Genomic DNA, 13241 nt, shown 5'->3' on the forward strand with positions numbered 1-13241 from the left:
TGACCCAAGTGCTTCTTCCAGGAGGAACCCATTCCCTGTCAACTCAACATGACCCAAGTGCTTCTTCCAGGAGGAACCCATTCCCTGTCGACTCAACATGACCCAAGTGCTTCTTCCAGGAGGAACCCATTCCCTGTCGACTCAACATGACCCAAGTGCTTCTTCCAGGAGGAACCCATTCCCTGTCGACTCAACATGACCCAAGTGCTTCTTCCAGGAGGAACCCATTCCCTGTCGACTCAACATGACCCAAGTGCTTCTTCCAGGAGGAACCCATTCCCTGTCAACTCAACATGACCCAAGTGCTTCTTCCAGGAGGAACCCATTCCCTGTCGACTCAACATGACCCAAGTGCTTCTTCCAGGAGGAACCCATTCCCTGTCGACTCAACATGACCCAAGTGCCTCTTCCAGGAGGAACCCATTCCCTGTCGACTCAACATGACCCAAGTGCCTCTTCCAGGAGGAACCCATTCCCTGTCGACTCAACATGACCCAAGTTGTTGCCACATACACCTCAACAACTACCTGTGTGGTAGGATGACACACACACACACACACACACACCTCCTGGGACAGAATCAAGTGGTGACAGCCGTGCCTCCTGGGACAGAGACGAGTGGTGACAGCCGTGCCTCCTGGGACAGAGACGAGTGGTGACAGCCGTGCCTCCTGGGACAGAGACGAGTGGTGACAGCCGTGCCTCCTGGGACAGAGTCGAGTGGTGACAGCCGTGCCCCCTGGGACAGAGACGAGTGGTGACAGCCTTGCCTCCTGGGACAGAGACGAGTGGTGACAGCCTTGCCCCCTGGGACAGAGACGAGTGGTGACAGCCGTGCCCCCTGGGACAGAGACGAGTGGTGACAGCCGTGCCCCTGGGACAGAGACGAGTGGTGACAGCCGTGCCCCCTGGGACAGAGACGAGTGGTGACAGCCTTGCCCCCTGGGACAGAGACGAGTGGTGACAGCCGTGCCCCCTGGGACAGAGACGAGTGGTGACAGCCTTGCCCCCTGGGACAGAGACGAGTGGTGACAGCCTTGCCCCCTGGGACAGAGACGAGTGGTGACAGCCTTGCCCCCTGGGACAGAGACGAGTGGTGACAGCCGTGCCCCCTGGGACAGAGACGAGTGGTGACAGCCGTGCCCCCTGGGACAGAGTCGAGTGGTGACAGCCGTGCCTCCTGGGACAGAGTCGAGTGGTGACAGCCGTGCCCCCTGGGACAGAGACGAGTGGTGACAGCCTTGCCTCCTGGGACAGAGACGAGTGGTGACAGCCTTGCCCCCTGGGACAGAGACGAGTGGTGACAGCCGTGCCCCCTGGGACAGAGACGAGTGGTGACAGCCTTGCCTCCTGGGACAGAGACGAGTGGTGACAGCCTTGCCCCCTGGGACAGAGTCGAGTGGTGACAGCCTTGCCCCCTGGGACAGAGTCGAGTGGTGACAGCCGTGCCTCCTGGGACAGAGTCGAGTGGTGACAGCCTTGCCTCCTGGGACAGAGACGAGTGGTGACAGCCGTGCCCCCTGGGACAGAGACGAGTGGTGACAGCCTTGCCTCCTGGGACAGAGACGAGTGGTGACAGCCGTGCCCCCTGGGACAGAGACGAGTGGTGACAGCCGTGCCCCCGAGCTGACAAGGTAAGAAATCTGCCCCTGAACAAGGCAGTTCCTAGGCCGTCATTGTAAATAAGAATTTGTTCTTAACCAACTTGCCTAGTTAAATAAAGGTTAAGTACTTATTCAGGCCTTTGTCCACCCTAAAGAGAAACATGGGAAACATCATTGACTGTTCACAGTAGAGAAAAGGACAAAATGTTCACTAACACGGAGGTGAACACATTTGTGCCCAACATTTTTGAGAAATAAGCTTCTTGTTCGTATGGAAAATATCTGGGATCTTTTATTTCAGCTCATGAAACCAACACTTTATATGTTGTGTTTATATTTTTGTTCAGTATACATTGACCGTGTTTCCATCCACAGTTTATGCAAGTAAAGTCATAACGTATAAAAGAAAATCTAAACTCCATTGCACCTGTTTTTTCCGGCTGGGACAGACATCAGAGAGGAAGAGGGTCTAAGCTTGTCGCCTGCGTTCCCACCTTTAGGGAGGGACAGGAACATCGTCATTATATACAGATCTCTGGACAGATACACTTTTACGCCTGCTATGTTAGGTTAAATACATACAGATCGCATGAGAGCGGAATGTATACAACGACCAGAGGGACAGACAGTTACTGAAAGTATGGCTCATCTACTTTGAAGAACTAGTAAAATGATTGTCAGACAGCTCTGCAGTATATGTTGGCAGGCTAGCTAAACAGGATGACTACACACAGTACAGTATGGGGACATGACAGAGACAATGGAATATCTTCAATGTTTTGGCCATTTAATATTCACTATTTTTGGCTTTGGAATTTCCATTAAAAAGCTCTAAAATCATTTTAATGTCATTTCATAATGCATTTAATGGTTTTTTTTCTTATTATCCAAACCAATTTTTAATTTTTTATCAAACCGAAACAACCACAAAAAACACTAATCGCTCAGCACTATGTAAAAGCAAAAACATATATATTGTATTTATCGCAGATTTCAAAGTGCCATGTGCTATTTTCTGCAAAATCCTCTAGAAGGCAGAATTAAAAAGATATACTTGATACCAAATAGGACTGTGATTGAGGTTTTCCTCTCAAAATGTATAGAAAAACAACTAAATTGGATGCTCTAAGTCTACAACAATGCTTAGACCACATCAGGGACCATTTTCAATGGTCTGGGAAAAATCTAAAATCTTGTGTTTGGGAAGAGTAGTTTCTGGCTTGAGACAAATAATCATGATTCTACCAGGCCTTTCCATCTACCCAAAAACAGGCTGTAATGGCTACATGAAGTGGTAGACACATTGGCCCTATGCGTACTGCACACAGAAGGGATTGACATTCAGGTACATTTGCCAGTGGCACACCGGGCCAGTGCCAACTGAAAGCTACTGGCCCGAATGAAAAAAATACTGGCCCGGGTCAAGATCTGACAGGAAAGCGACTGATATGTGCATCATTACAATAGCAGGTGATTTTCATCTTTCATTTGCAGGCCGAGCAAGTAGCCTATACAGGGTTTATACAGACATTGGTAAGTCTCGCCATTTGAGATGTTGAAGAGTTATTGAAGGGTTACTGTATCATGTTTATAAACGAGAAACCAAGTTGATGACAACACATGGTTTTACCGCGACTAACGCAATACCCTTCAATACCCTTCAATGGAAATGGCAGTAAACAAACGAAAGCACCTACATCTCTCAAAAAACTGGTCAGAAATGAAAATCACAGAATAATTATATTGGAGCAGTAGAACTTCAAGACTTTTCAAGGACCATAGCCTAGAGGAAATGTCTGATTTTCAAGGACCATAGCCTAGAGGAAATGTCTGATTTTCAAGGACCATAGCCTAGAGGAAATGTCTGATTTTCAAGGACCATAGCCTAGAGGAAATGTCTGATTTTCAAGGACCATAGCCTAGAGGAAATGTCTGATTTTCAAGGACCATAGCCTAGAGGAAATGTCTGATTTTCAAGGACCATAGCCTAGAGGAAATGTCTGATTTTCAAGGACCATAGCCTAGAGGAAATGTCTGATTTTCAAGGACCATAGCCTAGAGGAAATGTCTGATTTTCAAGGACTATAGCCTAGAGGAAATGTCTGATTTTCAAGGACCATAGCCTAGAGGAAATGTCTGATTTTCAAGGACCATAGCCTAGAGGAAATGTCTGATTTTCAAGGCAGGCTATTCCATGATGACGGAATTGCGCATCGTAAATATTCAACCTAGACTTTGAACTTTTTAAATATCTGTTTTGCATAGCCATTATTTTCTTAGCATTTACTGGTAGATATAACTTGGAACATGTTTCTTACCACTGTCGGTCTTACCTCCACCCAACAACCATCTGTTAGAGGCCCCACTCGTGACAGCGAAGAGACAAATATGACCTTTTAAAGTTCATTTCCTGCAATTCTGCACATTTTGCCATGTGGCGTAGTGATAACGTTGCCATTTCAAGCAAGTTTGCTGCAATTCTACACATTTTGCCATGGGGCAGCATGAAGAAAATGCAGTTTTACAGCACATTTCCTGCAATTTTACCAGAGGGTGGAGGAAAATGTTTTTAATATCATAACAGATGATGAAATGGGCCTAACCCAGGTGGGTCATTTGACCATGCTTACTATCAATGTAGCTAGCTGGCCGCTAGACTAACTTACCAATCCAAATAAATTGCTGACATGGGCTAATTGAGTGACTGCTGATGCACAACCACATTGCACCTTGTGTATTTTATTACTGTATTTTATTACTGTATTCTATTACTGTCAACAGTAAGTTGAGACCCCGACTGAGTTCCTTTTTGTGAAATTGGCTTCAGAAATTGGCTTCAGTTTCAGGAATCTTTTTTTCATCAATTATATAACCAAGTTTAAAAAGGCATTGTTAAAATATTATTTTCATTGGCCGAAGCGGGCCACTGACGGGGATGATTGACTGGTCTGGAGGGTTTCCAAACCTCCCTGTATGTGGAACCCTGACACACACACACACACACACACACACACACACACACACACACACACACACACACACACACACACACACACACACACACACACACACACACACACACACACACAGGGAGGCATTCCTGTGCCGTTGTTGCCTCTTAAGAAAGGTGGTTTATTTACATTACTGTTTGAATAAATCATGATGGTCGCCGTATCAAACCCTGAGTCTTGGCACAAAACAAGTCACATAAGATGCACTCTTGCCTGAATACAACAACTGCTTGTCAATTTGATATAGGCTAGCTAGCCCATTTCAATATGGTCTGAATTGGTGCAAGCTTTACTGTATAGCCTATGAACTCACAACAAGTGCTTGTTCCAAAAAGCTCTACTGTAAAAATACACTCACAAAAAGTGCTTGTTCCAAAAAGCTCTACTGTAAAAATACACTGACAAAAAGTGCTTGTTCCAACCAACATCTGGTACAAGAGTTAACAAGGCCCACAGTATCATGTCCAGTTGAGTCTAAAGCCCCTAGAGAGAGTAGGGGGATGCTTGGCCTAGCTTCAAGCTGGACATAATACATCTCTCTCAGCTTTTAAGTCCTTGTTACTAGTTATGGCCAGAGACTTTAACCGTACCTCTATATACACCACATAGACCTGGGTTCAAATACTATTTCAAACCTTTCAAATACTTCAAGTGTTTGCGCTAGCTTGCCTGGAGTCCCAAATGGGCTGTGTTTACAGATTTGGGACTAGATTTTGGGTCCATTTAACCAGGCAAGCCATGACGTCAACTTTTATTTAAACCCATGTCTGATACAGCAACAAAGCACAAGGCTCATCAGCTGTTAGAAAACTAGAGGAAGGAACGGTCTGTCAGTCACAAGCCTGTCATCTGTCTCAAGTAAAGCCCTCTAGGCTCTGGCTGGCAGGAAAACACAACATGCTACTGTACTGCAAGCTCAATCCCATCCACGTTGTCCACAGTTCAGTTCAGACAACTTGACCAAGGGAAGGAAGTGGAAGTTAAGGACCTTCCTTATTCTTGTTCTCCATCATGTCTTATCTACAGTGCTGTCACTAATGGTTGTAGTTGGACGTCACCTGGGTTCAAATAGCATTTTATTCTTGTTCTCCATCATGTCTTATCTACAGTGCTGTCACTAATGGTTGTAGTTGGACGTCACCTGGGTTCAAATAGCATTTTATTCTTGTTCTCCATCATGTCTTATCTACAGTGCTGTCACTAATGGTTGTAGTTGGACGTCACCTGGGTTCAAATAGCATTTTATTCTTGTTCTCCATCATGTCTTATCTACAGTGCTGTCACTAATGGTTGTAGTTGGACGTCACCTGGGTTCAAATAGCATTTTATTCTTGTTCTCCATCATGTCTTATCTACAGTGCTGTCACTAATGGTTGTAGTTGGACGTCACCTGGGTTCAAATAGCATTTTATTCTTGTTCTCCATCATGTCTTATCTACAGTGCTGTCACTAATGGTTGTAGTTGGACGTCACCTGGGTTCAAATAGCATTTTATTCTTGTTCTCCATCATGTCTTATCTACAGTGCTGTCACTAATGGTTGTAGTTGGACGTCACCTGGGTTCAAATAGCATTTTATTCTTGTTCTCCATCATGTCTTATCTACAGTGCTGTCACTAATGGTTGTAGTTGGACGTCACCTGGGTTCAAATAGCATTTTATTCTTGTTCTCCATCATGTCTTATCTACAGTGCTGTCACTAATGGTTGTAGTTGGACGTCACCTGGGTTCAAATAGCATTTTAATTCTTTCAAATTATACTTTGAGGTATTGGGGTGAGGTTTGAATTTGCACTTTGGAGACTATTCCATTGGTTAGGCTACATTGTGCAAGAGAGCTCGGTCAAAAGCTCCAAGCATTAGAAAAAAAAACAAGTAGGTCTAGACTGCTACTAAAAACTGGATGATAGCGTAGCACAGCAATGTGCTGATGTCCTTATTTTTCAGACTGTCCCCATTTCAATGCCTCTGAGGCTGAGGCTGTTTCTGTCTGTGTTTCTCTAGATCCACTAGCTCCCCTGCCTGCCTGCCTGGCTGCCTGACTGCCTGACTGCCTGGCTGGCCAGCCTAGATTGGAAGCAACTGGCAATAATCTGGACTGGCCACCGCAGCAGTAGTTGAAGAAGTCAGTAAGTAGGTAAGGCAGGACCTCATCGTATTGTTCACAAACACACACACACAAAGACACCACACGGACACCACACGGACACCACACGGACACCACATAGAGACACAGACACGCAGACACCACACAGACACCATACAGACACCACACAGACACCACACAGAGACAGACCACACAGAGACACAGACACCACACAGACACCACAGAGACACAGACACCACACAGAGACACAGACACCACACAGACACACAGACACCACACAGAGACACAGACACCACACAGACACCACACAGAGACACAGAGACCACACAGAGACACAGACACCACACAGAGACCACACAGAGACACAGACACCACACAGACACCACACAGAGACACAGACACCACACAGACACCACACAGAGACACAGACACACAGACACCACACAGAGACACAGACACCACAGAGACACAGACACCACACAGAGACACAGACACCACACAGAGACACAGACACCACACAGAGACACAGACACCACACATAGACACAGACACCACACAGACACACAGACACCACACAGAGACACAGCCACCACACAGACACCACACAGAGACACAGACACCACACAGACACCACACAGAGACCACACAGACACACAGACACCACACAGAGACACAGACACCACACAGACACCACACAGAGACAGACACCACACAGAGACCACACAGACACCACACAGAGACACAGACACCACACAGACACACAGACACCACACAGACACCACACAGAGACACAGACACCACACAGAGACACAGACACCACACAGACACCACACAGACACACAGAGACACAGACACCACACAGAGACACAGACACCACACAGAGACACAGACACCACAGAGACACAGACACCACAGAGACACCACACAGAGACACAGACACCACACAGAGACACAGACACCACACAGACACCACACAGAGACACAGACACCACACAGAGACACAGACACCACACAGAGACACCACACAGAGACACCACACAGAGACACAGACACCATACAGAGACACAGACACCACAGAGACACCACACAGAGACACAGACACCACACAGACACCACACAGACACCACACAGAGACACAGACACCACACAGACACAGACACCACACAGAGACACAGACACCACACAGACACCACACAGAGACACAGACACCACAGAGACACAGACACCACACAGACACACAGAGACACAGACACCACACAGAGACACAGCCACCACACAGAGACACAGACACCACACAGAGACACAGACACCACAGAGACACCACACAGACACCACACAGACACAGGCACCACAGACACCACACAGAGACACAGACACCACAGAGACACCACAGAGACACCACACAGACACAGACACCACACACATGGCAGCAGAGCTCCTGTGCTTCTAGTTTCAGAAGATGTTAAAAAGAGAAAATGCAGAAAACTGTTTCCTATGGAACAATATGAAAGCAGCAACTGACAAACACCAGATTCAAATATCAACCGACCTCTGTCATGGCCTGCCTTAGCATCCCAAAACACCAACAATAAAGTAGCATTCCTGAGGCAACTCAATGAACCCTTGCTGACGAAGGCAAATACCTCAACAAGCAGAAAATAAGCCTAATGCTTCTGTAAACCATGAGAAATAAAGTTGGGACATGTCTCCACCATCAAGTAGGAGATACAACTCTTAGCTAGGCCAGGTCAGTCACGCCTAGTCATTCCTGGTTAAACACTAACAAACACAACACAGGGGCTTTGAACACACAGACACACACAATCTTCCCAACTATGTCTGACCCCTCCCTCCCTCCCTTCCTTCCTTCCTTCCTATAAGATCCGCTCATGCCACTGCAGCACACCATGGCTAGGTTACAAATGGCACCCTATATAGCGCATTACCCTGGTCAAAAGCAGAGCACTATAGGCTAAAGGGGAATATGGTGCCATTTTGGGACACAACCAAAGAGTCTAGTTGATGGCCTACTAACTGCCACCATGGCTGTGACCAGCTGAATGAGGCTCATTGTCCTCACTGGTCACTGGGGGCTTCACACACACACACACACACACACACAACTGGCTTGTTATTTAAGAGGACGCTTGGCTCGGTTCTCCTCTAAACAACCCAACAGCCATTTCCGCTCTGGTGCGGCTCTGTGGTGGTGGTGGAGGTGTTTGTTATGACCGAGGGCAGGCAGGTTGGGGGACAAAATACGGTTCTGTGTAACCACATTTCAATCCAAAGTCATACAGTATTTTAAAAATCACACCAGCTGTGACAGAAACAGGAAGTTAGGGTACAATTTTATAAAATGCAGACGGGTCATTTAATCATTCAACATGGTAGGATCTTTTTGTGTTGGTAAAATGAATTATGTGAGAAATGGCAGTGGAAATGCTTTTAATGAGCAAATATTGATTTAATAACCATCATATCGAAGTAAACTTGAAGTCACGTGATGGTGTGTGGTCCTCCCACACGACTCGGGAAAGCATGCAGTTTATTATGCTACAGATGAAATAAGTTCTGATGAACCTCACAGGGTGGTAAAAGTTGATGGTCCTTTCCAATAAATATCCAGGGTCTTATTCTGGTGACATGATGATCAATGCTTGACTGCTGTTTGATAAATAAACCTATTCTCACTATTATCCATAATAATCCCATTATGTAGACTAGCCTATCCGCACGGTCTTTCTGCACCACATCTGCCAGACGTTGGCTAGAGATCACATGACAAGACCAGAGTAGAAACATTTGCTATTTAACAGAACAGTTTTTGTAACAGAACAATCAGTAGAGTTAAATGCACTGGAAACACATTGACCTTTCGGTACATGGAACATAGGTCTTGACTAGAATACTGTATATACATATGAAGTGGGTAAAACAGTATGTAAACAATATTGAGGTGACCACTGCTCCATGTCCAGGTACATAGGCACCAGGGGTGCGTTTGTTATGTTGTGTGTGGCAGTTTGTTCTGAATGGCACGTTTCCCAGTGCGCACCATTCTTTAAAAGCCTTTTGAGGTACGTTTCCTCTGATTTGGTGAGTGTGGCCATTTAAAAAAATAACATTTGTAAAAATAATTTGCAGCACACCATACAACAATCAATCAACAGGCAGGCATAATCACACCGTTCTTCAACTGGCCGTTCAGGACAGTACTGTTACTGTTTCATTAAACGCTTAACACCGCTCCATCCTACTTAACGCATCCCAGGGCCAAACAATGATGTTATAGTGCAGCTGTTGGAGAGTGAGGGAGGGATGGGGGCCTGTGCCACATGTGGCCCCACACACAACAAACACTTCCCCGCCACAACTAACACACACAGCTCAAGCTCATATTGAGTGTGCCTAAGCAAATGAAGAAGCCTACATCATTGGGGTGTTAAAAGGTTACTCTCTCAGGTCAAGCCGTGCAGAGGGCCGAATGATATCACATCCTGTCCTACGGTAAATTGACTCATAGCAACATTTTAAATCCTAGAGACAACAGGTGAATGTACTGTATGATGGTGACTTGTATCAGTACTGACGTTTCATCACAATGACTGTCAAATCAAAATCAAGTCATATTGGTTACATACACATGTTTATCAGATGTTACTGCGAGGGAAAGGAAAGATTTGTGCTCCTAGTTCTGACAGTGCAGCAATATCTAACAAGTAATCTTAACAATTCCACAACAACTACCTAATACACACAAATCTAAGTAAAGGAATGGAATAAGAATATATACATATGTGGCTGTCATCTACCATTCTGCAGTCACAAACCCACACAGTGAGAAGAAGCAGGTTGTGCAATGCAGAATTACTCGACTGAAACCCCCACATTCCGTTAATACAGCCACTGACTGGTAATGTTACCGCCAGTCTCAGGTTGACACAGGAACATACTGGTTCTAGACACCAACCGTGAGTTGATGGTCAAGAAGATGCATGGATTACCAAATTTAGCAGATGAGAAGATGCATGGATTACCAAATTTAGCAGATGAGAAGATGCATGGATTACCAAATTTAGCAGATGAGAAGATGCATGGATTATCCAAATTTTGCAGATGAGAAGATGCATGGATTACCAAATTTTGCAGATGAGAAGATGCATGGATTACCAAATTTTGCAGATGAGAAGATGCATGGATTACCAAATTTTGCAGATGAGAAGATGCATGGATTACCAAATTTAGCAGATGAGAAGATGCATGGATTACCAAATTTAGCAGATGAGAAGATGCATGGATTACCAAATTTAGCAGATGAGAAGATGCATGGATTACCAAATTTAGCAGATGAGAAGATGCATGGATTACCAAATTTAGCAGATGAGAAGATGCATGGATTACCAAATTTAGCAGATGAGAAGATGCATGGATTACCAAATTTAGCAGATGAGAAGATGCATGGATTACCAAATTTAGCAGATGAGAAGATGCATGGATTACCAAATTTAGCAGATGAGAAGATGCATGGATTACCAAATTTAGCAGATGAGAAGATGCATGGATTACCAAATTTAGCAGATGAGAAGATGCATGGATTACCAAATTTAGCAGATGAGAAGATGCATGGATTACCAAATTTAGCAGATGAGAAGATGCATGGATTACCAAATTTAGCAGATGAGAAGATGCATGGATTACCAAATTTAGCAGATGAGAAGATGCATGGATTACCAAATTTAGCAGATGAGAAGATGCATGGATTACCAAATTTAGCAGATGAGAAGATGCATGGATTACCAAATTTAGCAGATGAGAAGATGCATGGATTACCAAATTTAGCAGATGAGAAGATGCATGGATTACCAAATTTAGCAGATGAGAAGATGCATGGATTACCAAATTTAGCAGATGAGAAGATGCATGGATTACCAAATTTAGCAGATGAGAAGATGCATGGATTACCAAATTTAGCAGATGAGAAGATGCATGGATTACCAAATTTAGCAGATGAGAAGATGCATGGATTACCAAATTTAGCAGATGAGAAGATGCATGGATTACCAAATTTAGCAGATGAGAAGATGCATGGATTACCAAATTTAGCAGATGAGAAGATGCATGGATTACCAAATTTAGCAGATGAGAAGATGCATGGATTACCAAATTTAGCAGATGAGAAGATGCATGGATTACCAAATTTAGCAGATGAGAAGATGCATGGATTACCAAATTTAGCAGATGAGAAGATGCATGGATTACCAAATTTAGCAGATGAGAAGATGCATGGATTACCAAATTTAGCAGATGAGAAGATGCATGGATTACCAAATTTAGCAGATGAGAAGATGCATGGATTACCAAATTTAGCAGATGAGAAGATGCATGGATTACCAAATTTAGCAGATGAGAAGATGCATGGATTACCAAATTTAGCAGATGAGAAGATGCATGGATTACCAAATTTAGCAGATGAGAAGATGCATGGATTACCAAATTTAGCAGATGAGAAGATACATGGATTACCAAATTTAGCAGATGAGAAGATGCATGGATTACCAAATTTAGCAGATGGGAAGATACATGGATTACCAAATTTAGCAGATGAGAAGATACATGATTACCAAATTTAGCAGATGATTCTGACAAGTGTGGTTTTGATATTCAATCATGGATATGTAAGAGAATACAGACTAATCAATGACTTTACATATAGAACAGCTATGAACTGATTGATTTGAATGATTAAACAGACTAGTAGGAGACCGTCAGACAAGAGAACCCACGGCCGAACCATTCTCTTTCTGTCAATGCAATGCTAACAGAAAAGGGTTGCTAGCTGGCTAGCCATCCAGACATTACTGGCTGAATATGATTGTGTGTCTATATTAGCTTCAAATGTTGCTATTCACCTTGTACACTAAGATAAACATAATGCATAGTGCTAATTTGATCGATACCGGTGTGGGTTAGCTAGCAAGCTACATGGTGTGAATTTGAATTCAGTCCCCTACGTTAGATTCATCACCCTCCTTACCTTCCGATAGCTCCAATTCCAACTCCGCCAAATGGTCTCGAACCTCTTTTGGTATACCGGAGAAATCCACGCCACGGTCCGCCATGACGTAAAAACAATACAACAAAGTGTGCTTTAAGTAAAAACGAAATCTCTTCTATTTCAAAATGCTGTCTTCAAAACACGAAATATGTATTTGAATTGAAGTGCCGATCCATCGCGACGACTGCTCCCTCCGCCGTAACAGGGAGAATTCACCAATGACAAATAATGAACGGTCAGGCGATCTACCGTCTTTACTCTAATCTCACTAGCGGCATGGCAAATTACTGCACCCGAAACATGCTCTATGTCGACACATACAGCTTGTCCTCCCTCTCGTGTTGATCTGGAGATGTTACAACTGTGTACAATAAAACGGATTATATCGTACAGTTGTAAATCCTACATTTGCACCAGTACAGTTTCATTTATAAACGTAATTGGTATGACACACTAAAGATAA

The 13241-nt window shown here is 44.3% G+C and overlaps 1 protein-coding gene across 2 annotated transcripts in view; it reads right to left on the bottom strand.

Annotated features, from left to right (window-relative positions):
- The window catches only part of LOC106572725 (disco-interacting protein 2 homolog B-A), a 142600-nt gene extending 129581 nt beyond the window's left edge, over window positions 1-13019 (bottom strand). Inside the window, exon 1 of one of the 2 annotated variants that reach the window (XM_045696379.1) lies at window positions 12758-13019. In XM_045696379.1, the coding sequence (XP_045552335.1) occupies window positions 12758-12842 (85 nt within the window). In that variant the 5' untranslated portion in view covers window positions 12843-13019. The remainder of the gene's footprint in view (window positions 1-12757) is intronic. The other variant, XM_045696380.1, reaches the window with a different exon arrangement.
- Window positions 13020-13241: the final 222 nt, after the last annotated feature.

Source organism: Salmo salar, chromosome ssa15 (genome assembly GCF_905237065.1).
Source record: "Salmo salar chromosome ssa15, Ssal_v3.1, whole genome shotgun sequence".
NCBI lineage: Eukaryota > Metazoa > Chordata > Actinopteri > Salmoniformes > Salmonidae > Salmo > Salmo salar.